Source organism: Labrus bergylta, chromosome 17, assembly GCF_963930695.1.
Source record: "Labrus bergylta chromosome 17, fLabBer1.1, whole genome shotgun sequence".
In the NCBI taxonomy this organism is placed as follows: Eukaryota; Metazoa; Chordata; class Actinopteri; order Labriformes; family Labridae; genus Labrus; species Labrus bergylta.
The window spans coordinates 4,944,837-4,967,277 of NC_089211.1; the positions used below are offsets into that span (position 1 = coordinate 4,944,837).

A 22,441-nucleotide genomic window follows, 5' to 3' on the forward strand; every position below is an offset into this window, starting at 1 on the left:
TGCATTTCTCAAAACCTGAAAATCTACTACGCTTATCGATACTGCTATCAAGTGTTTTTCCTGAAACATGACGAGTCAAATCCCTGGAGGACAAACACACATCAATTGTCCTTTAAGCGTATGACTCAAACTGAATTGGCCAACCGGAAATAAACAAACCAAAGCAACTCATGGGGTCAGGTGACCGTGAGGATCGCTAAACGTGCAAAGAGGTTTAAAGTTGAGTTACATTTGACATGATTTTTATCTAACTATAGTGCTGAAACGAAATGATCATTTATATGATTACATTTTTTACATTCTTCTTTTTAATCTCAGTGAATGCAAAAACAAAAAACCCATCTTCAATCTGATGTCCATCTTCGTTGCCGCCGTCTCAATGACATGTTGACAATCATAGTTAATTCTTGGCTCTTCATTCATTCTTCTCTGTTCTTGTTGGCTGATTTGATTTTAACTTATTCTGATCTTCTATTCTTCTTGTTCCATTGTTTCACTTAATTCAGTGGTATCTAGCCGCAAAAACACTTTATTTTTTTTGTGCTGTATCAAAGATATTAATCTTTGGTATTTCTCCCCACCCCCCTTCCCTTCATTCCTTCATTATCCAATAAAAGTGAATGGATTGATGAATTCAATTTAAATTCTACAGCAACAAGTCTCCATTCAGAAAAGAAAAGCCAGCCAAATTTTTGAAAACTTCCCAGAGCTCCCTGCCAACAGTTTTTATATCAGTGTCTTTGGCAGGAGAGTACATTCGCTGGCTAGAACAACAACATGCTGAACGTTCCAACTTAATTTAATATGTCGAGCTAACGTTGTTGCTAGGTGCCAAAATGGCCGCTGACATGCTGTCTTAATTGTTCTGCAGTGAAGCATTGAGCTGTGATGAATGTGTCGATTTGTTAGAAGTGAAATAAAACAGAAGTGGAACAAATAGTTAGTGACTGATAGTTGAAGGAATGTTTTACAGCACACAAAAACACTTTTTGACATTTTATCTGGTACCTTTATGTATTTAATTCTTATCCTAGTTTCTGTACATACTCTGAATAAACTTAGTAAATACAAATTTATTTTTAAAGTATTTCTTCTTTTCTTTTTTTAATAATGCTAATAAGCTTTGTTGGTTGGATTTCTATACCAATTTGAGCCATTATATTACGGTAATCAGTGGTGATTCTAGTCTGTCGACGCCCTAAGAAAAAAATTAATTTAGGGGCTCCTCCGCCCAATTTTCATCCCCAAGATGTCTGCCAGCTTCCCGCTGCTTACCCGTCTTGTCTTTTATTTTTCACTCCCAGATGTACAATTCCACTTCGTTTTCCTTCGGTGACTTTCAGTGACAAACTTTGTTTTTCACAGCAGAAATGCATGCAATGCTTACCAGGGCAACGAGAAGGAGTGCTGTCAGATGGGGCCCCTTAGGGAGGTTTCCTACTGTCATTGCAAAATTTGCACATTTTGAGCCACTGTGGTTTAAAGTTTGTCAGCCCTTGAGTGCCCCCTACTGGCCTGGAGCCCTAAGCAGTTGCCTGCCCTGCCTATTGACAAGCAGTGCCTCTGACAGTAATTCCTCTCATGGGGTCAGTTCAGAAATTCTTAGTCAAAAACCCTGTCCCCACTACACACACAACCATGATGTATCTAAGTACTAATATCCAGGTCTTGGTCACTTTCACAACATTTTCCACCTCTCTCTCACAAAGCCATCAGTTAAAACACTTCACAATCCTGACTAATCTGAGCTGGTCCTCCTGGGCCGGCTTTGATTGACAGCCGCTGACACTTGCAGGGTTAAAGCTAACATTAACGGCTTTGTAAAGACACAAGAGGACAAAGCAGGCTGTCCCACAGTGCTCCTGGGCTGAGGACATGATACTGTGGAGCCGGTTGACCCCTGGTAGTCATAATATCAGCCAGCATCTCTGCAGCTGAGGCTGAAGGAGGCCATGCTGTGCCTGCCTGGAGCCAAAACGCTCAGCTGGGGCCGAAGTGGGGGAAAAAAAAACAAAAAAAATTTGAAGAGAAAACAAGAGCTTTGGTTTCACGTTTTGCCAGCGTATAATTAGAGAGAGAAAACGATTAGAATATGGCTACTGATGCCACAAGACACCCACACTGAAAAGTCATTGACTGCCCCCTTACATTAGATGAACATAAGTGAAGAAAGCTTTCGTCAAGCATATTTTTATGCTGTTCAGTCTTGAAGGTTTGTTTTGTTTAAGTGAGTTTCTCCTGTCCTACAAAAAAAAAAAAGCCATGATTAAGCCAAAGCTCAGCTTCAAGTAGAGCAGTTTTTAAAAGCATAAAGCACCTGTTTTATTCAACATCATCAAGATGACTAAAAGCTACTCTTCACCAGTCACTGAGTTAGCTACTTAGCAGCTATGGGCAAGGCATAAGCTAAATGAACCAGCAGTCTACAAACTTCGGTTTAAGGAAGAAAGCAGCATGTTCATGTCATCCCCAACTCTCTCTCTCATTGTTATATTGTGTTTAAATAACTGTTCAGACTCTCTGCTTCACCCTACACTTTCACAATCACTTAAGTTATTGCTAAGCTATTAGCATAGTAGTTAGAAAGATGCTCCCTTTGTGCATGGCCTTGGAAAAGTTGTGTTGTAAAGGCTACATTTTATGCTTGAATGTTTCTTGTTTTATTTGTTCTCAGCCTTGACTTTCCAAACATCTTCTGATGTATAATTGAAGATGGGCCTGGCTTGGGTTTGGCTCAGTCAGAGCAGGCACTTCATGTTCACAAGCTTCAGTTCTTGTCGCACTGGTCGCCTGTTTGACTTCCGATCGTTCATGTCATCCCCTAATCTCACTCTCAGTATTTCCTCTCTCTCTCCTTCTTTGTCTCATAAAATAATCTTAAATGTATATATTATGAAAGGGAATGTAATTAATGTGAAACATTTAGTAGACTAATGACTGACACTTTTAATCCACTAGAAAGATCTGTCGTCAACGGCAATTTCAACATAAACACACACACATGCAAACACACACACACTCACATCCGCTCATTTGTGAGCGCCGCAAACCCAGTAGGACTGCCACTAATCCGGCAGCACATTTACAATCTGTGTAACGACAACCTGATATCCCCAACAGGCCGCAGTGAGCACACACCTCCCTTTATGCTAAACACGCCTCCCCAAGCCCCAACACATTACAGCAACAGCTGTGACACAGCCTCCCTCCCTCTCCTGCCTCACCTGGCCTCAAATCAGCTGACTTTGTACTCCCTCATTGAGGATCAGAATCTAGCGTAATATTTGATCCAGTGAAAGGGAGCCACAGTAGAAACCTCCCCTGCGGTGTTCCAGTGACTGCAGCCGTATCAGATCGTCTCCTGCTGCATGCTCCAACACGGTCCTTGTCCCATCTCCCCCCCTGACAGCCCCTCACAGTGTCGATGAACAGAGGTGGAGTATTGAAGACATCCGCAGTATGTCAGTGATACTGAACCGCAGGCCATTAGCAGCTACAGAGACACAAGCAGCCGGCTGTCCAGACCTAATTCGTCTCTGCTAAAAGCCTCACAGATGCACCCTTATGGAGCGCCTATGGGAATATGTGTTTTCAATCACGCTCGTTTGGAATGTATACCTGACATATCTCGCCGCTGCACTTTTTTTTTTTTACCACCATCTTACTCCTGTCCACTTAGTTTACTGTAAACACAAGGGGGAAATCTGGGGGCTTCTTCAAGGCGAGGCTCGAGAAGAGGCCTCATTTTCCCAGACCGGGAGATTCCACGAGGGGCTCCTATATCAGGCTGTCATATTAAACTAATGAAAATCTCATTCTGCACATGGATCCTCTTGAAGAAGCTAAAGGCACATGCTAACCAGGGGATTAGCCGCGTAATGCTGAGGGACTTTAATTTCAGCACCGGCATAAGTCATTGCCGCTGAGCACTAACATTGATATATGGCTCAGGACTGACTGGTGTGTGTTGTAAGAGGTCTCTGCCGGGGCCGGGGAGTTGCAGAGGGATTTGGTTAAGTCTCACAAGAGGCTGGGATGATTGAGACCGACATGATGAGATCCTGTAAACAGAACCAGAGCGGTCGTAGCACAGATGTGTCTCTTAACCATCCAGCGATATTTCAGGCCTCACTGAGGTACTCAAAGCATCATATCTTGTCATCAGGTGTTGAAGTACTCATAACTCTTTGGAGAATGTATCATCAAGTAGCATGGCGCCGAGAGAGTCCCCGAACAAATCAATGAGTAACTATCTTCCCACTTAGACAGTTGCTGCTGATGTACCCTTGAGCAAAGCGGTGCTTCAGGGGGATCGGGATGTTAAATGTGTCGAGGACAAAAAGCAGAATGCTGCAGTTAATATAGGTCAAGATCAGCAATGCTATAGGATGTTCTTGGGGGGAATTTTCTTGAGCTGTACCAGATTCCATTTTTTTTTTAAAGTAGAACTAAAAAATGTGGGAAGGAGCAGCAGCGTAAACTGGACTCTCTTTGAATCTGGATACAAAGAGTCATAACTCCAAGGCACTCTCTTTTATACAATTAAAAAGCATTTATTTTCACAGCTTTTACCAAAAAGCTGTTTGTGTGTTGGATATCTGTGGTCACAAGAGTTTTATGAAGTCAAAGTGGGGTCACGAGCAAAAAGAGGTTGGGAACCACTGGCCGATAGGAATGTTTAACCATCAAGAGATTTCCAGAAGCACTCATTGAAAACAATTTAGGCTAACTACATGTAAGTGTTTCTAGTCCCTTAACTATAACCACTATTTACATTTCCTTCTCTCTCCTCCAGGTTTTACCGCGGTGATTACCACATCGACGTCTGCATCAACGACTACCTTGACGTCTACTGTCCACACTACATCGGCCCGGTGTCTGACGAGCGGGCCGAGCGCTACATCCTCTACATGGTGAACTATGACGGCTACAGTTCCTGCGACCACACGGCCAAGGGCTTCAAACGCTGGGAGTGCAACAGGCCTCTATCGCCAAACGGACCGCTCAAGTTCTCCGAGAAGTTCCAGCTCTTTACTCCCTTCTCCCTGGGCTTCGAGTTTCGTCCTGGCAGAGAGTACTATTATATCTGTGAGTACAGTATGCACTAACCTTTCTTAAAAAGATTGGTTTTACCTTTGATGCTGTTGAAAATGTCTCATATGGTTGATCATCATGGATTTAAAATGTTTAACTTCTTTGTGATCAGGTTATTGGGTCAGGATTTGCTCATTTTAAATGTCAGCCATATTTTTTTTAAGTTGAAAAGTTCATTTTTCTGAAGGTGGTCAGCAGAAAGTATTGTCTCAGGCCTAAAACTCAGCTATTCTATCAGCACTAGCTGAGAAAGATTTGATGATGTGGCGCTTGTAGTTGTATTCAAAGATCAATATCAACTTCAATGTGGAATCTCGCAAAAAGACAGCAGCAATGTATGGGTTTTGTTTTTTAAAGTCCTTGGAATGAGGGCCAAACCAAAATACGAGCCAGAGGGAGCAAAACATCTCTGCTGTTGAGGTCTCGTCTGGAGTTTCTTTTGTTGCTGCCTGGCTGAGATCAGCTTTCTCTTCCTCGTGAGAAGATGCTGGAAAACAAACAGCTGGGAAGTCGTGTTTTCATAAGCAAAGCCCGAGCCCTGCAGGGGCAGAAGTGAAGGACTACATGAGATTCACTGCACTGCGTGGTAGATATTTGTTATTAAGCTGGTGGTCAAAAACAGGAACCAGTGCTAGGAAGTGCAGAGTCGACTAAAGTGAAGAACAAACTTGGACAAAAAGTACAAAATAAAGATTTCAAATCCAAGGAGAATGGTGAATGGGAAGTGAAGTCTATACTTTTACTGCCTCTCTGCCTGTAGAGCCAAACAGGTGATTTAGAAAGCTTCCCATCTTTGAATTCTTTAAACATTGTATCCTCCAACCAGAGCTTAATCTAGACTGTATGCTAATCTCCTTGTATATATGAAACAGCTTCTTCATGTTTTCTGCTCGCCGTTATGTTCTTCTCCAGTCATTGAACTACACATACATTAATTTAAAGGCAGACATTTTCATTACTGTATAGCATCACACTCTGTTGCTTCATCTGCCACTTCCACGTCATTTTTTTATGCCATTTTTTTATGCCATTTTTTTACGTCATGTTTTGCCACCTGAACCCCCCTCCCTCCACTCCTCCTGTCCAATAGGGATAGTCTCCTGCTGTTTGGATAGTCTCCTGCTGCTCCTCACTTTTTGCACCACCAAGATAGCGAAGGCTAAAAAGTCCTTTTGCCAGGCCAATGCTGTCCCCTCTGCTACGTCCACTTCTAATATTAAGTCATTGGAACTAACCCCTGACAACTTTTGTGTCTCTCAACACTTTGCGACCTCCAATAGAAGTGAAATTAAAGTGCAGTGGAGATCCAAAATCTCATGGAACAATGTTAATAATTAGGGTGTTTTGGTTGATGATGAAATATCAGTCACTGGAGGATTCATTGTCAAGGATTGTTGGACGATGTTTGAAGCGAGCATCTGTGATCCCATCAACAGCATTGTCCTCTTGGCGAGTTCAACACATTTTTCTGTAGAGTTTTTTTATTGTGATGAATTACCCTTTACTAGATGTTTCTGTTGGATTTCAATGACAATTGGCTAGTCTACTTGACTGTGCTGCTTTAATTTGATTGTGTTTAGTTCAGGGACACTGTGGTCTATTGTCAGCTCTGCCAGAGAATTGTTGATGTTCTTGCACTTCCTTGGATGTCGATAAGAAAAATCGTAGGTTGCCTAATTGTGCCTCGTTGCTCCAGTTGGCTCGGGTTGATGTGGGACTGAGTGAGGATGATGATGTTCATGTGGACTTCTGATGATGATTGATCATCCAGAGAGAGAGAGAGAGAGAGAAAGGCAGAGAGACAGCCCACATGGCCTTTAGCACTGTCAGCCATATGGCCTATCTCTCACTGACTCAGGTTCATGACTCATCTATGAGATCCTTGTTCACTAAAACCCTTTTTTATCCCTCTGAGAACACAAGATTCTAGCAGGAGATAAACTGACAATAGACAAAGACACCTCCAGGAAAATACCAGGGCCTCGTAGTCAGAACGGTTCACATGATACAGATATTTGTCCTCATGGTGATCCCCGATGTGTGATGGGAAACGACAGGCTGAAGTTTACCAATGAACTCCAACTTGAATGGTAATCTGTTTCCTGTAAAACTTTTGCTTCATCAGCTAATGTGTTGTGTAAGATGCATCTAAAGAAGTGGTGGAAAAAATCAGAATGCTTCACCACTTCACCTTTTATCTTTTGTCATCTTTTGTCTTATTTGTTGGAAATAAGCTCTGTTTTAGCTTTTTTATTTATTTATAGTGTGATTTTTTTAAAATTGTGTTTCAGTGCTAACAGTCAATAATCAATCATTCATTGAAGTTTCCCTTTGATCATTAAACCTTCTTAATTAACGTAAAAAAAGACAGAAGGTATCAGTTTCATTCATAAAAATCATCTTTTTCTTAGCTGGATCCTTGATTTGCAACATGATCCACATCCTGATATGCTGACGATGTAAGAGTGTACATCATGGTATAACTTTTAAAATGCATGTCGGTAGTTTCTTGTTTCAACAATGCAGATCAATATCTGATAGATGAAAGTTGTGTTGTGATTATAATATGGTTTCAAAGTCTGTTTAATTTCCGGGATATTGACACGTTGAAGGGGTCTGCCTGTCTCAGTGAGCACAGACGCTCCTTTGTCCTCCTCGGTGGTGATCGTCATCCGCCCCAGGCAGGGTGGATGAGGGGGGCGGGGTCACGTCAAATAGATGACACCTGCAGTTTGCTGTAGGCCTTGCCGTCTGGCAGACAGAGAAACACCCGGAGGAGGAAAACCACCCTGGTGTGGGATCAGTGCTGCGGCTGGTCCTAGAAGGCCAAAGGTCAAAGAATGACGACACGGTCTGTCCTGCGAGTTTCTCCTGGCCTCAGAGGGGCGGCATGTTTTTCTAATAGAGCCCCAGTGGAGCGGGGAGAGCCTGATCCTAATCTCAGAGGATAGAAATCCAATTTTCAGAGGAGACAGTGGAGAGACTGGCTATCCCTGTGTGAGAGAGATGACTGTCTCCCTGTAAAGCCTTCTCGCTTCAAACGCCGCGTACCGCCCCGTACACCCAGCGCAGATCTACATCGATAATGACATGAACCCCGCCAGCACAGTACCCCGACATTTTCCCCTTTAGCTGCTCACAGCTGAGGCAGAGACAAAGAGCTTTGTTCCCCGAGATAAACAGATAATCACAAGGAAAACATCTGATCCCGCAGTATTTCTATCAGGATCTGTCTAATTCACCTTTCAGTCACATCAAAGGTCGGACCAACACGGCGTCCCGGCCTGTCTGGAGATCTGCGATATGTGCTGCCGGGTCCTGAATGAACATGTAACATGTGCCTGAGCGTGTGAGCGGGAGGTTTTTTCACCGTCGTCACATTGTCAGCAGGCGGATGACCTGGCTCACGCTGAGTGTAGAGTTGCAGGCAGAGCTGGAGTTACAGGCACGGTGAAGCACGGCTGTGTTGCTCGAGGACAGAAAAACCCAGACTGTGACCTCAGTGGCAGACATGAGGGAGAGGAGGAGAGACAGTTGGGTAATTATGTGTGTGAGTCGGATTCTGAGAAGGGATGGGAAGAGGACAAGGGTGAGAGAGAGAGACAGCGTGACACATTATCAGAGGAAGACAAAGATCAAGTGACAAATTGTAGCAAAACAGGAAGAGATGTGTTCACAGGTGCAACTTTGACACTTTATTAAGCAACAAGACAACAGGATGAAAGATATTCCTCAGTCCTCGATATCATTTTAGAAGAAGTAGCTTGAAAAATATAGAAGTTCTGAAGAAACAACTAGTTGGCCAAAAGTACTAAAACCACATTAAAGAACATATACTATTCCCAGTCTGCACTGTAAACCTTCAAAAATACCACATCAGAGCAGTAAAAAGTTCTCCACAACACAAAAGAGATGATGCATGCCGAGATGTCCCGATATATGACACCTCAGGGTGCATTATTCTGCTTATACCACGCTCACTCAAAGGGAGAACAACAGCGGCTGTGTTTTATTTCCCTCGAGGCCGAGGTTATTTTAACAACCATTTTATACTTTTAATTTGGTCTTTTACGATCGAAGGAACAACTGCAGCTACTGTTGCTGCTGATGCTGATGCATTATGTTTCTTTTTGCAGGATAAACTCATTAAATGGCTTCTTTTTTTTTTTGCCTTTTTTTGTGGCTGTCAAATGCAAAAAATTAGAAAACTTTGATGGTCCTACTTAGCTGGATCAGAGTTAAGGAGTAAAACGGATGATAGACTCTATTCTGAGAAGCAGTCTAGGGTGATGTTTTGGTAAATTATTTTGGATTTTAACCCAAAAGAACAAAAATATACTCAAAGCAATTATTATTTTGAGCAACACAATTGTGATTTTTCCTGGATTAAAAAATTTTTTTGGACTTCCCCTAATCAAATAGACAATTCACTCTAACCATGTGCTAGAAAGAAAAAAATGCAGACATGACACTTTGTAAGAAAGTAAGAACACAGATCTTAAAACAGGGACTTTGGGTGCCTTGAAACATGAGATAACAGAGGTAGGCCGTTACAGAGCATCAGTATTTGGAGATCATGGGTTGGACATACTTTGGAAGCTCGTCAGATGATAGAAAGGAAAAGTATAAAACTTGTCATACAACCTGTTGTATGACAAGTTTTGTACTTTTACGTACAATTTAGAGTCAGCAGTTAACCTAACGAGCATGTCTCTGGACTGTGGGAGGAAGCCAGAGTAACCAAGAACCCACACATGCACAGGGAGAACATGCAAACTCCTCAGAGAATGACCCTGACCGATGGGGATTCGAACCAGGGACCTGAAATCGAACAGCGCTAAGCATTGTGCCACCATGCAGCCCATAATAATAATCTATAGTTTAAAAAAACCTTGACACCAACCAAATTCCAGCAGAATGAATTGTAGAAATAATCAACTGAGTTGTCATTTATTTAAAAAAGAAAATGATTCTATGCTGCCACAAGTTTTGCTGTGGAGAGCCTCTGAGATTTTGACTTTACTCCTTTTCTTTGTCTTATATCATTAAAGACAAGCTGGCAATTTGAAGACAACACCTGGGGATGTGACAGTTGAGCTACTCTCTGACATTTGATAGACTGAACAGACAAACTTTCTGTCACATATGATTTAGAGATTGTTCGACAACCAAAACATTTTGAAACAGCAGACCACATCTGATGAGTTTGATAGGATCCTAGATGGGAACTTCGGACAATGGTTTCTTTTTGTTATCCTGTATGTGTGTCCTCCAAAATGTTTGTGCAAGAAAGAAGCAGTCACTTTTTTAACAGGAATCAAACAAGCAGACAGAGACAGAGATTGAGGAGCACAGAGAAAGAGCTTCAGGGTTTTGGACTGGTTGAGTTGAGAGACAGAAACTGAGACAGTGAGTTTTCCCGTCTGTTCGAGCCACCGTCGGGGTGTGAGGTAAGTTACTCGATACCCGCTGACACAGACAGAAGCGGGCGTGATTGACACCGTTTTCCCTCTCGTTTATTTCCTCCCTCTGAGCTTCACTTCCAATATTCCTCTCACGGCGAAGTTTTAAAGAGGATTTTATCTGCTCTCAGAGCCGCGTGCTATCTGATAAAGTGCCTTTTGAAATAAGAGCCCCAGTCATCTGCGACAGTGGAAACACTGACACGGTTTGCTTTTATCAGGAATCAACCGCTGGGCCAGAACCCATCACATGAAGTGTCTGGGTGGAAGGATTGAAGAGTGTCTGTGGACAAACTTTGGACAGCACTAAAAACCACCAATACTCTAAAAAACCACAGGGCCATCCTTACAAAGTGTAAATGAATATTGCACATGCGGAGGCAAGAGGGATAACTATATCGTGAAGCTCAGGGCAGCAGATCAAGCTGCCATATTTGGAAGTTGGAAAGGAGAATATGTTGACCCGACACATGTTCACAAACATCCTTTCTACTCAATGTGGTGTGGGTTTGAGAGACTATAGGCAGGAACTGACAGAGGTTAGAGTATGAAGGCACTGGAACAGTTTGAAGGCTCTGGAACAGTTTGAATAATAAAGGAGATGTAGGTGATTGTAACATCTCGTCACACAGCTGTATGTTTCAAAACATGAAAAATAAAAAATTACTCATCAGGACGAGAAGAGATAAAACTCTTCAAGACTGTATTTAAAGGAGATAAGAGTGAAACATCATAAGATAACAACAATCGGCCTCGTCTCAGTGTTCGTTTCTGTTTGCTGAACTGATGTTCATGAATGAAGGAAGTCTTTAGATAGTGGATATGGTTCAGGTATTAATCTGAGTAATTGTGAATTCAGAGCTTAAACTGTAAAACGTATACTTGAGTCACTCTTTAAAATATCTTTGCCTTTGAAGATGCAGCTTAGATGATCAGAGAGTCATACATTCTTAAAGTGGCTTGGCTTAGACTTCATTATTCCTGCGATCGTTAAAGGGAGAAATGATGACATGCACTATAGGTTTTGACCTTAAGTGCCTTAACTAGGGCGTTTGAGTGCTCAGGACACTGAGCTCTGAAAACGCTGAACTACATTAGAGAGGTATTGAAAACAGCCGGGCGCTACCAGAGCAAAAAAACACACACAAAAAACGGCAATAATGCACACAGGCCCTCAATCTTTCATTCCTATTGTTGTACGGCAACATTAGACTGAATGTGGAATATCATATATACCATAAATCTGTTCTCCTGTTTGATGGCTGATGTTTTGGTTCAGATGTTCAAATCTCCCCAAGGTGGTTTTGTTGAATATAAGAATTTGCAGCATGCAGCCCGTGACTTGATCTGTGTGTTTACTGCTGAAACAATGTTTTATCTGCTGCCATTATGGCTGAGTATTAGTGAGATGTTTACAGCTCGAATAAAGGAAATCAGAGAGGAATTCATTAAAGGTGTGTTTATGGGGAGTGTGAAAAATTAAGTTAAGTTGATTCTAATAATTTAGGATGTTTAAATTTTAGTTGTAGGGTGCACGATGGTGCAGTGGTTAGCACTGTTGCCTCACAGCGAGAAAGTCCCTGATTCAAATCCTCGTCTGACAGGAGCCTCTCTGTTGAGTTTGTATGTTCTCCCTGTGTGTGTGTGGGGGTTCTCTCTGGATACTCCAGGTTCCTCCCACAGTCCAAAGGCATGCTCGTAAGGTCAATTGGTGACTCTAGATTGTCTGTAGGTGTGAGTGTGGGCTTGGCTGGTTGTCTGTCTCTACATGTCTGCCCTGTGTTTAATTGGCAAACAGTCCAGGGTGTATCCCGCCCAATGATGTCTAGGCTCTGCTCCAGCACCCCGCGACCCCCGAAGGGGAAAAGTGGTTTAGATAATGGATGGATGAATTTTGGGTAGCACATTTAAAATGTCCTTGCTTTAATATGTTGCTGCATGTCCAAAACATGTTTTGACTTTATTTCCTAAAAGATCAGCTTCGCTTCCAAACATGGATAACTCATCATAATCCTATTGAGCATAATATCACCACGGCCAAAACCACAATTTAACAACGCTAGATTAGATCAAGGGAGGTATTTGGAAATGGAAAAGTTTTTAATCTGTTTTGTTCTGAACTCTGCGTGATGTTCCCACAGCCTCCATCACCGACGACAAGGGGAGAAGGAGCTGCCTCCGACTCAAAGTCTTCGTCAGGCCTCAGAGTGAGTCTCACATTGTTGTTGTGTCTCCTCTTCCCACTTTTCCCCATTCTGTTGTGCATCAGCTGGAGATCAGGCTGAGCACAAGTGACGTTCAAGGTCTCTAATCTCCACATGTGCTCTTTGTTTCCCCAGACAATTGTGTGAAAAACTCCGGGAGCGCGCAGGAAGGGGTCGATTTTGACGAAAACAGCCACAACTCTCTAGAACCCAGAGGTTGGTGGAAATAAATACAACATACTGTGTGTGTGTGTGTGTGTGTGTGTGTGTGTGTGTGTGTGTGTGTGTGTGTGTGTGTGTGTGTGTGTGTCTGTCTGTGTGTGTCTGTCTGTCTGTGTGTGTGTGTGTGTGTGTGTGTGTGTGTGTGTGTGTGTGTGTGTGTGTACACGTGCATGGTGATTTTTCTTCTCATAGCTGCCACGTCTGACAATAATATTCATCCCTTTTCATGTCCTTTAATTTTATTTCATTTTGAACATCATGATTTCATAAACAAAGATTTGTTTTCCATGACTTCACTTGTTGCCTGAGCTAAAATGTCACGAGCTTTCTTGGTTTCCTACTGTGAGCTAAAGCCAAACAGGTTTTGAAAACGTGAGGCATTTGCAGTGGAAAAAAAAAAACAAGAAATAAAATACAGATTAAATCAGGTTTACTTTCATTGTGCAGATGAAAATCATAAGAATGACCAGTTCTTGCCAAAAGTTGCCTCAACTCGTTTTGACCTTATACAGCTAGCGTCTAACTCAAGGTTTAAAATGTTTGTCATCACTGCATCAGATTCTGTTGCTTTGTCCACCATTTCCATTTCCGCGCCATTCTTTATGTCCAGTCTCCTGGAAACTCTCCAGTCCGAGGTATATAAGAAACAAGCAAGTCAGGAAGATTTCAGGGCTGCCTGTCATTTTCTGGAAAAAAACGTCAGGAGTGCATATGGGAAATACCTAATGACTACTCAGGGTCATTTTTTACCCGTTTACAATTTTTAAAAGCTAATTTGGACATGCCATAATTGACAAACTAAAGCCGTCTGCACATATGCATTCCAGAACATTTCTAGAGAATTTCAAGAGGACTGCCCCTGAAATCCTCCTGATCTGGTGGTTTTCTGCAGCCCAGACGTTGGACAGTTTGATTTCTGTATGTCTCTGCTCTGTTGTGCACAATGTGTTTTCCACTCGGCTTAAATTAAACATTTCTGTGAGGTGTAGCCTTAAGAAACATGAGAGATATGAATGTTACATCACTCCTCTTACAACTCTTACCAGGGAAGCAAAATACTTAATTTTGTGAAATGTTTAACCCTTTATTTCATCTTAATATCTGAGGCATATGTAAATTGGGTGTTAATACAATCATAGGCATGAATCTGTGAAGGCTAATAATAAGTGTTCAGTTGCTTTGTTCAGCCATGTCTGCCATGCATGTCTCAGAGTGTGGCCAAAAGTCTCGCTCACAGTGTTTAGCTTCCTTGTCAATTTTAAGTTAGCTCCCAAAAAACCTCTTTCATATACTTAACATGTTCGCTCACCAACAATCATCACATCTTCTTTTTCAGACGGCATCGGCCACGAGTCACCAGAGCCGGCCCGACGGGATGTGAACTCTGCTGGTTGGCGCCAGACTTCAGTTCTCCTCCTAAGCTCCTCCCTCATCCTCCTGGCTGCCATTTTGTCTTTATAGCGCACGAGTCAGAGGAATCCACCGGGAAAGGACTGTCCTGATTGGACTACAGGCCTCCCATACCCTGAACCCCCCCCCCCCCCCCCTCCTCCCCTCAAGGAGCACTTTTCTAAAAAAACGAACACTGACAATCTCTCGAGCTGAAATAAAAAGAGAGAGAAGGAATGGACTTCAACGCTGAAGCCTTTTGTTGTATTTGACTTGCCAACTCGCGTGACTCTTGACTTTCTGTTGGGTGCTGACGACCAAGGCGCCCTGAGGTGACAAAAGGCGGAGTCTCTTACCTGTTTGCCTCACTACCGTTCACAGTATGCAGATATTATACATTTAACACATACATGTTTTGAACACACTCACACAAACTACACAATCAGTCGACTTTTTAGCTGTAATTTCAAAAAAGCACAGCAGGATCCCTTAAAAGTTTACAGACTTTTTATTATTATTTTGTGTGTGTGTGTGTGTGTGTGTGTGTGTGTGTGTGTATGTATTTGGGGAAAAACATCACAAATCCCACACATGAACCAACATTAAATCTCATGTCAAAAAGTCAAAGAAGTTGAGAAGAAGATCCGGGAGCGACACTTCCCCCATGTTCCAACAACAACAAAAAAAAAAAGGAAAACGAAACGGATGTTGTTTCTAGGGGACTGTTGCCAAGGGCGCTGGGGTTACGGGGAGGCAGGCCTTTGATGACTTAACCTTCCTCTCAGGTTAAAAAGGAGTTGGATGCGTCCTCCCAGACAGCGGAGGAGCATTGCTGAGAGTAAAAAAGAAAAGAAAAAGGAAACATTAAAGAAGCACTCATCTTTTAGTGTTTGGATAGAGGAGTTTAATGATCAATTAATGTGTTTTTTTTTTTTAATAAATCACGTAATTCAATTGTAGCAGCCAACACGGGTGTACAGTAAAATATTTGAAAGGAGCGTAGAAGTGGATATTTGCCAGGCAAAATGTATTTTTCCTATTTATTGTGAAGTCCTTGTGCTTTTTTTTTTCCTGTTCTGTTTAGTCTGCAAGTACAGTAGAAGGGCAATAAAAAAAACAACTGACCCATTAAGTTAGCTCATACCACACCCAGTTTATTTGATACAATCATACAAGAACACCGAGTACAGCTTATGTATCTGCTTGAAATGATCGCTGATGATGTTTTTTAAAATGTTTTTAACAGAAAGAAAAAAAAAGTCTGATGTGCTATCAGGGTGTAGAAATCGTAGAATGCTTGTGTTTCGAATCTGTCATTAAAATGTCACCAATGTAGTTTTACTATAACACTATTGCTTTTGTGAATCACTGTTAAAACACGACTATTGTATATAAAGACAGAGGCAAATCTACAGAGTTCAGGGATGTGTCCATAACTAACATGAGGTAAAAAAAAGAAAGATTTTTTTTAAAGCAGCACAAGTTTTCTGTGGCTGAAGATGTTTCAGAGAGACAGTGACGGACTTATAGAGCAGTAAGTGTAAGCGGGCAGGGGTGTGTGTGAGCCCTGCGTGATGTCATGGAGTACACAGAGCGAGGTGTCCTCAGAGAGTAAAGAAAAGGAGCTGTAGAGCCGTGTGGTGCTCCTGCTCAGATCAATAGTCATGGTTTAAAGCAGGAACAGGTTGAACATTTCCTCTCCACAACGCTTGTGTGAACGGACTTACAATCTGAGATTCTAAAGTGATGCACATTTCACCTGTTTATATTAAGGAAGTCAATTATCATCACTCTTATTCTCTAATGTGTAGTTCAAGGAGATATTTCTGATGGAGTGGCATGCCTATGAGTGATTATGATCGTTGTTGAATTGTTTGCGTTCCCTTATCCATCCGTCCCATCGCTACGAGTGCGCCGTGCAATTGAGAAAACTTAGCATCTCCAATCTCCTTCTTCCTGCTCCCAAGCTAACGTCAATAGAATCCGTCCATTGCCTTGAATGATGTGCGAGCCCTTTTCCTCACTCGGCTATCGATACATGCCAGGTCTTCTTTTTTTTACCTGGACTCTCATGTCACTTAAGTGTGAAAGTCACTCTTGAATGTATATAAGTCTCTTGAATAACCGGCAGTTGACTTATAGTTTTTGCTTAATTCTGCATTTTAATTTGTTACTGACTTTGTCTCAACTCAGAGTCGTCGGTGCTCCATCGCTATACAGACAATATGAAAACTCAGATGACAACTTTTGTCTTTATATCAATTCAACATGTAGTTCGACATATTCATTTTATCGTTGGAAAACATAATGAAGCAGTTTCATAACGTGTAAGGTGATCATGCGACAGCAGCAGGATATTAACGTCGCCATCCGCTCAATCTCACCTGCGCTGAATTTTCCAGAATATTTCCTGCTTCATTCTCACATCGTCTCGTTCCAACGTCACACAGACTTTTCAGGAGTTTTGTCTAAATGTGAAAGCACTATAGGAGCCGCTGACAATTTTTAGATAACTTCTGTCGCCTCTCTGTTTTTAAGAGTAAATTAAAACAATAACATTCATGTATGTCAGCACAAAATCTTAATGAAAATGTCATTACATTCTAGCTGAGAGTGCCGAGGAGAAATAATTAAAATGTTTCACATAGCAAGTTGATTAGTTTCAGAAAATACCGTTTAATTTAAGAGCAAAACTGATGATCAAAAAACGCTTCCTTCTCACACCTATACCAGCCTTGATGCTTTTTATTCTACCATCATTAAGAGTCCACTGTCACTGCAGCCATCGCCTCCAGACACTCCATGTTGAGAAAATCCAATCAGTTAGTTTTGTGGATACTGTGTATCCAACAATTAGCATTATTGTAACATACAGTGCTAGATACTTTCTCTTTTTTTCACACCTCTTTTCAAGGGCAATTTAACTGACACATTAATATTCTTAGCAAGAAAAAAATCTCACTGTTTGATATGAAAAAAAAAAACGCTTTGTTTCATTTTCTATGTCTTTTATATGTAACAAGAAAAAGTACAGGATCATCATTGCACCGTCTGTCTGCAAATGTTTGTGTGTGCAAACATGCAGTGAGGTCGGGATACAATCATGAATCAAAGAGTCGATAGATGGAAGAATATCTGTTCCCCCCAAGCCACTACTGTTGCATCTAACATGTTACTCAGATGTCGGATGCAGAAATAGTTGGTGTTCAAGATCACCATTATGACAGTGATCACAATATTTAATCATGCTAACATGGCTAACATTTTCATTAGATGTTATGCTCAGAAGAGGAAGCTCAGATGCTGATATTTTAACTTCTGTTACAGGTTTGAAAGTGTAAATGTAGAGATTTGGACATTTTTTATCATTTCCCTCTTTCTAGAATAATTTGGCAACTACAAATAAAATGTTTTGCAAAAATCCAGAGGGTCACTAGGTGATCATTCTAGTTGATACAACTTTTTTTTACTTGTGAGGTAGGCCAACTGTTTGAAAACACTTAGGCTAACATAAGCAGTAGGCATCTTCCTAGCTTATCTTAGTGTTAGCCTGCAAAGAAAACTTCATGCTAGCTAGCATAGCTGTTTGCTTGCCAAAGTCACTGTTAGCTAGGAACTAAATATTGAATAATTCATGACGTATTGGCCGCTGTAAGAAAACAGTTAGCATTTTATTCAACCATAAATTCAACCATTTATTGTTAGCTTGCTTAAAGCCTTCTACTTCTTAGCAGATAGTATAACTGTTAGCTATGGCTAAGTTCACGGTTAACATTGGATGAACCTTCCTCGTTGTGTGGTGTAATGCTAGCAAATAGCCCAGAGTTGGCTCAATGCTAATGTAGCTGTTGTCTAGCTAGCTAAAGCTAAATAGGCCTAGTTCAATGGCCCTATGAAACTCTAGATTATCACTTTTTATTGGCTTTGAGATGGGGAAAAATTGAAAGGCAGAGAAAAAAAATTAACAAAATTGTCATATACCCAACATCGATTTTGGAAAACAGCATTTGAGCTCCTTCCCTTAGTGTGACATCAGAATAAATAAGCAGCCATGCAGTTACATTGAACTGAGAATTGAGCTGTTCTACAAAGATGGCAGGTATTATTATAAACCATCGACTTGTTCTGCATATGATTTTGGTACCATGTAGCCTGAAGCTAACACCACTGTGTCTCTGGTTTGCAGCGTCCCTCCATCCCCCTCTGTATGTTGGAAAAGGATGTGTGTTTTTGTCCGTGCATCTAGCATTGGGAAGGTCTTTGCAATGAAAGTCACAACTGTGTTTGCTTTACCAAAACTCAACACGGATGTGCAACAAAACTGCACATTTCTTTAATTTTGTAGTAACTGTACCTTGTGCCTATGAGCCCCATCCTCTCATGTACTCATCTAATCTACTCTAATGTCTGTTTCCTGCTCAATCCCTCACTAGACTTTTCTACCAAATGGCCATTTCTTTGTAAATACACGTGTTGGAGCAGCTATGACTAACTAAAACAAACAACAAAAAAAGATTTAATAAATATTTCTGTCGTTGTAAACTTCTGTGTCTGATTTGTTTTATTAATCATTATGTAAATGAGTGGCAGTTTGTGAAATGGAAAGAACATCAAAAAGGCGTGAAGTCTCTGCCGGAGCAGTTGCCAGTGAGCGCTGGATGTTTGTCTTGGTTGTCGCTCGACACATAATCACACAGGCTGAGTATGGGGGAAGTGGGTGAACAGCTGTTTCTCTATAAACTGGAGGTAATTCACAGACTGAAGAAACAAAAACAGAAAACAGCTTCAATTAATCTTGTGGGAATGTGCAGTGCTTTCGCGAAACTCTGCCAAGAAAACTTGGTCTCACACAATCTCTTGCTTCCTCGCAGTGCTCTGCCACTCTGCTTGACTGAATTCATTCTCTGTCTCTTTCCCTCCCTTTGTTTCTCTCCCTCAACTTTTTACCATAGACTATGCCTTTTACCAACCAGCGGCAACAACTTTAAGGCTTCCTGTCATAGCATCTAGACCACACCAACAAACACAAATTTCCAGGAATAGGTCAAGAGCACTCTGTTCTGTAAGTCACAGGAACAACCTGTTTTTATCAGCAGTAATGAAGCTGCAGCTGATTGACTGACTTTGTTGCAGCTGGAAATCTCAGATTCTGTGGTTGGTTGGAAGACGTGGATTTTTAAAGGTGGAAGAGAACCTATCCACTCTGATACAAAATTATTTAGTATTATAGACATTTAAAGGAGTCTCAGAAATAATAAAAACTGATGTTAAAAAGGCTAATAATGTAACCCTCCCAAACACTTATTCCTACATGCCCCACAGAGTAACAGGTAATTATCCTACACTTCACATCCCCTGACCGGGAAAATGTCTTCTTTCATGCCACCAATTTGCAACACAGACCTCTGTTTTGAATTTCTTCTCCAAATCAAAGCTGACTTAACTCTAATGCCATTACTCTTGCACAAAACTCGAAGTCTTCAGGTTGACCTGAAATGTTCACTTTGACCTTACCAAGAGTTTTTCTTACTGGCCCCATGGTCAATTTTCTGCTTGAAGTCGGGGTGAGCTGATGGTAGAGAACATGGCAGATAATGTTAAGGAAAATTAAATTAAATTAAATGTGCAATACAATATAAAAGTAGAACACAATTACTGGAAGCTCTTTATAGGGAGTGGGCGGTGCCAGGGAGGGGATGGTAGGATAGCCAACGCACCTCCCAGAAATTTCTGTGGATTGGTTATATATTTTCTCATCTATGTGAGTCCTATACATTTCATCTTTATTAAAGACATAAAAAAGCAAGTGTTAGAAAAAACCCAGATATACCCAGATCAGGTGATTAAACCTGGCCAATGGCGCAGCACGCCTTCAACTTTGACCTTAGTACTACACTGCCTGTTATTCAGAGCAGAACTTTTCAAATTTTCGCTAGTTTAGGATCAGTAACAAAGTTGTGTTGTATTGTTTTGTAGCCTACCCCTTAAACGTCCACGTGCAGAGAGTCAATCAAAAACTTAATTCAAAGTAATGATGAACCTAAGAGGCGCGTACAGGTTGTTTATTGGCCGGATAAATATTTGAAAACACCACCCTCACCAAATGAAAAGCCGGTTGATGGGGACCATGAAGGAGATCGGTCTGCATTTTTGCTGAGGATTCTGGCAATACTATTGTAACGTGAGGGTCCGATGTGTGGTGGATGGATCACTCTAGTTAAGAGAAACAGAAGGATGGAGACGGATAACTTTCTCAGCAGCACTTTACTGTCATCCACATTGTTCTGCTACACAACAACCACAACACTTCCTCGTTACCCATCACATGTCCCGTCATTAGCCAATCAGAGGTTAGGATGATTAAACTCGAGGCAAACATTATGACTAACACAGAAGTAGATTCAATATAATTTGGTCACAGTTACTAGGTGCTACTGCAAACATTAAAACATGTAAATATATAATTAACTATAATGATATATATATAATAAACTATATATTAACTTTGTAAACTCAAATATGTAAATAGTTCACTGTATAAATGTGAACTTATTTTTAACTTAAACTTAAATACATGGATTAACTCAAATATATGAATTTACTTCACTTTTAAATCTTACACTATCTATAGTCGGTCATCCATCGTAAGGTATTTGAGGAACAGCAGCAGAGACTGTCGGATCTGGAACCTGGCACTTTTGGAGGTCAACATTACAAGACCAAGGGCCCTGGACAGCCAAAAACAAATCATTGATGCCTTCCCGACAAACCACAACGACAGACGGATTGCGCATGAAGACATCAAATGGTAAGCTATGTGTGCGTTTTTCCCAGCAGCTGTGTATTAATTTAATGTATTTAGTATGTGAGGCACACATTCTGTATTCGTGTAAGCTACTCATTTCCATTTGTCTCTTTATTTCAATGTATCAGCTGAAATGTTGGTTACTGGAAGCTGAGTTTGTCTGATCTCAGCAGGCCTATCTGAGGGTGACTTGCGCATAAAGTGTGATGTGATGCTTTGCTCATTGTGCGACGGCCCTGTCACTAGTTCAGAAGTGTGCATGTAGGCAGGCTTGTATGTTTACCTTTAGCTGAATATTCCCCCATGTATAACATAGAAAAACCTTTCAAATGTCGCGGGACAGTTGTTTATACACCTGTCCCGGTTGTGCGTCAGTGCGCTTTAGGTGTGTTCGCGCGTCAGTGTTGTTTGCAGCACTAACTAATTGCAAATCCTCCAGGCTATCTGAGAGCACCATCACTCAAAACATGAGCACCTGCAATAAAACATTACCAGAAGTAGACCTGCTCTGCACAGGGAGTGAAGGGGAACACTTCATTCAAGAGGACTTTGCAAACTCAGCAGGTGTTGCATGTGCTGAAAACCCCACCAGCCTAACATTCACTTCACACAGTTAAAACGTTAACGTTTTTTTTTACAATTGAATTTTTTATTTACAAATATACAGAGATGATTTATAAGCTAAAACATTTGAATATTTAGGAAAGAAAAAAAAACAGAAGTTGAGCCTGTCTTGCTTTTTCACATTTTTTGTTTTATGCAGCCATAAAAAAAAAACACAGGAACATGTCACACTCTACCTGACACTTAATGTGTTGCACAGTGTTTTTAGCTGATGGACCTGCAGGTTAAAAGCTTTATATGCAATTGTTCACACTTAAATATAATATAAATCAAGTATACCCTCTGAAAATAACTCCCCGAGTCCCACTGTCTGTGATGCTTTCAGAGTTTTCAGAGTCCTATCTTCACTTTGTTTACATCGCCTGGACGGCCGGCTGACTCCTCCCCTCGTGTATAAAAGTTGTTTAATTGAGGGACTAGAGAAAAGAAGAATAACATACTGTACTCACTGCTTAACTGTGTTTCTAGATCACGCTCATTTCAGGTAAATTTACATGCAGTGTGACGATACGAGCATAATAAAGATCGCTAGCATTAGCATGCTAACACAACAATGCAGCGCGAGTTGTTTTGGTTTCATGCTGGTGCTCAAGGGTGACATCTGCTGGATCAAAAAATCACATATAAAGCCTTTAAAGACT

The 22,441-nt window shown here is 41.2% G+C and overlaps 1 protein-coding gene across 1 annotated transcript in view; it reads left to right on the top strand.

Annotated features, from left to right (window-relative positions):
• LOC109985688 (ephrin-A5b) overlaps window positions 1-18,913 on the top strand; it is a gene marked incomplete at its 5' end in the record, with an annotated part of 81,182 nt that extends 62,269 nt beyond the window's left edge. Inside the window, 4 exon segments of the mRNA XM_020636083.2 lie at window positions 4,796-5,088; window positions 12,698-12,763; window positions 12,896-12,976; window positions 14,319-18,913. Coding sequence (XP_020491739.1) covers window positions 4,796-5,088; window positions 12,698-12,763; window positions 12,896-12,976; window positions 14,319-14,443 — 565 coding nt within the window. The 3' untranslated portion in view covers window positions 14,444-18,913.
• Window positions 18,914-22,441: the final 3,528 nt, after the last annotated feature.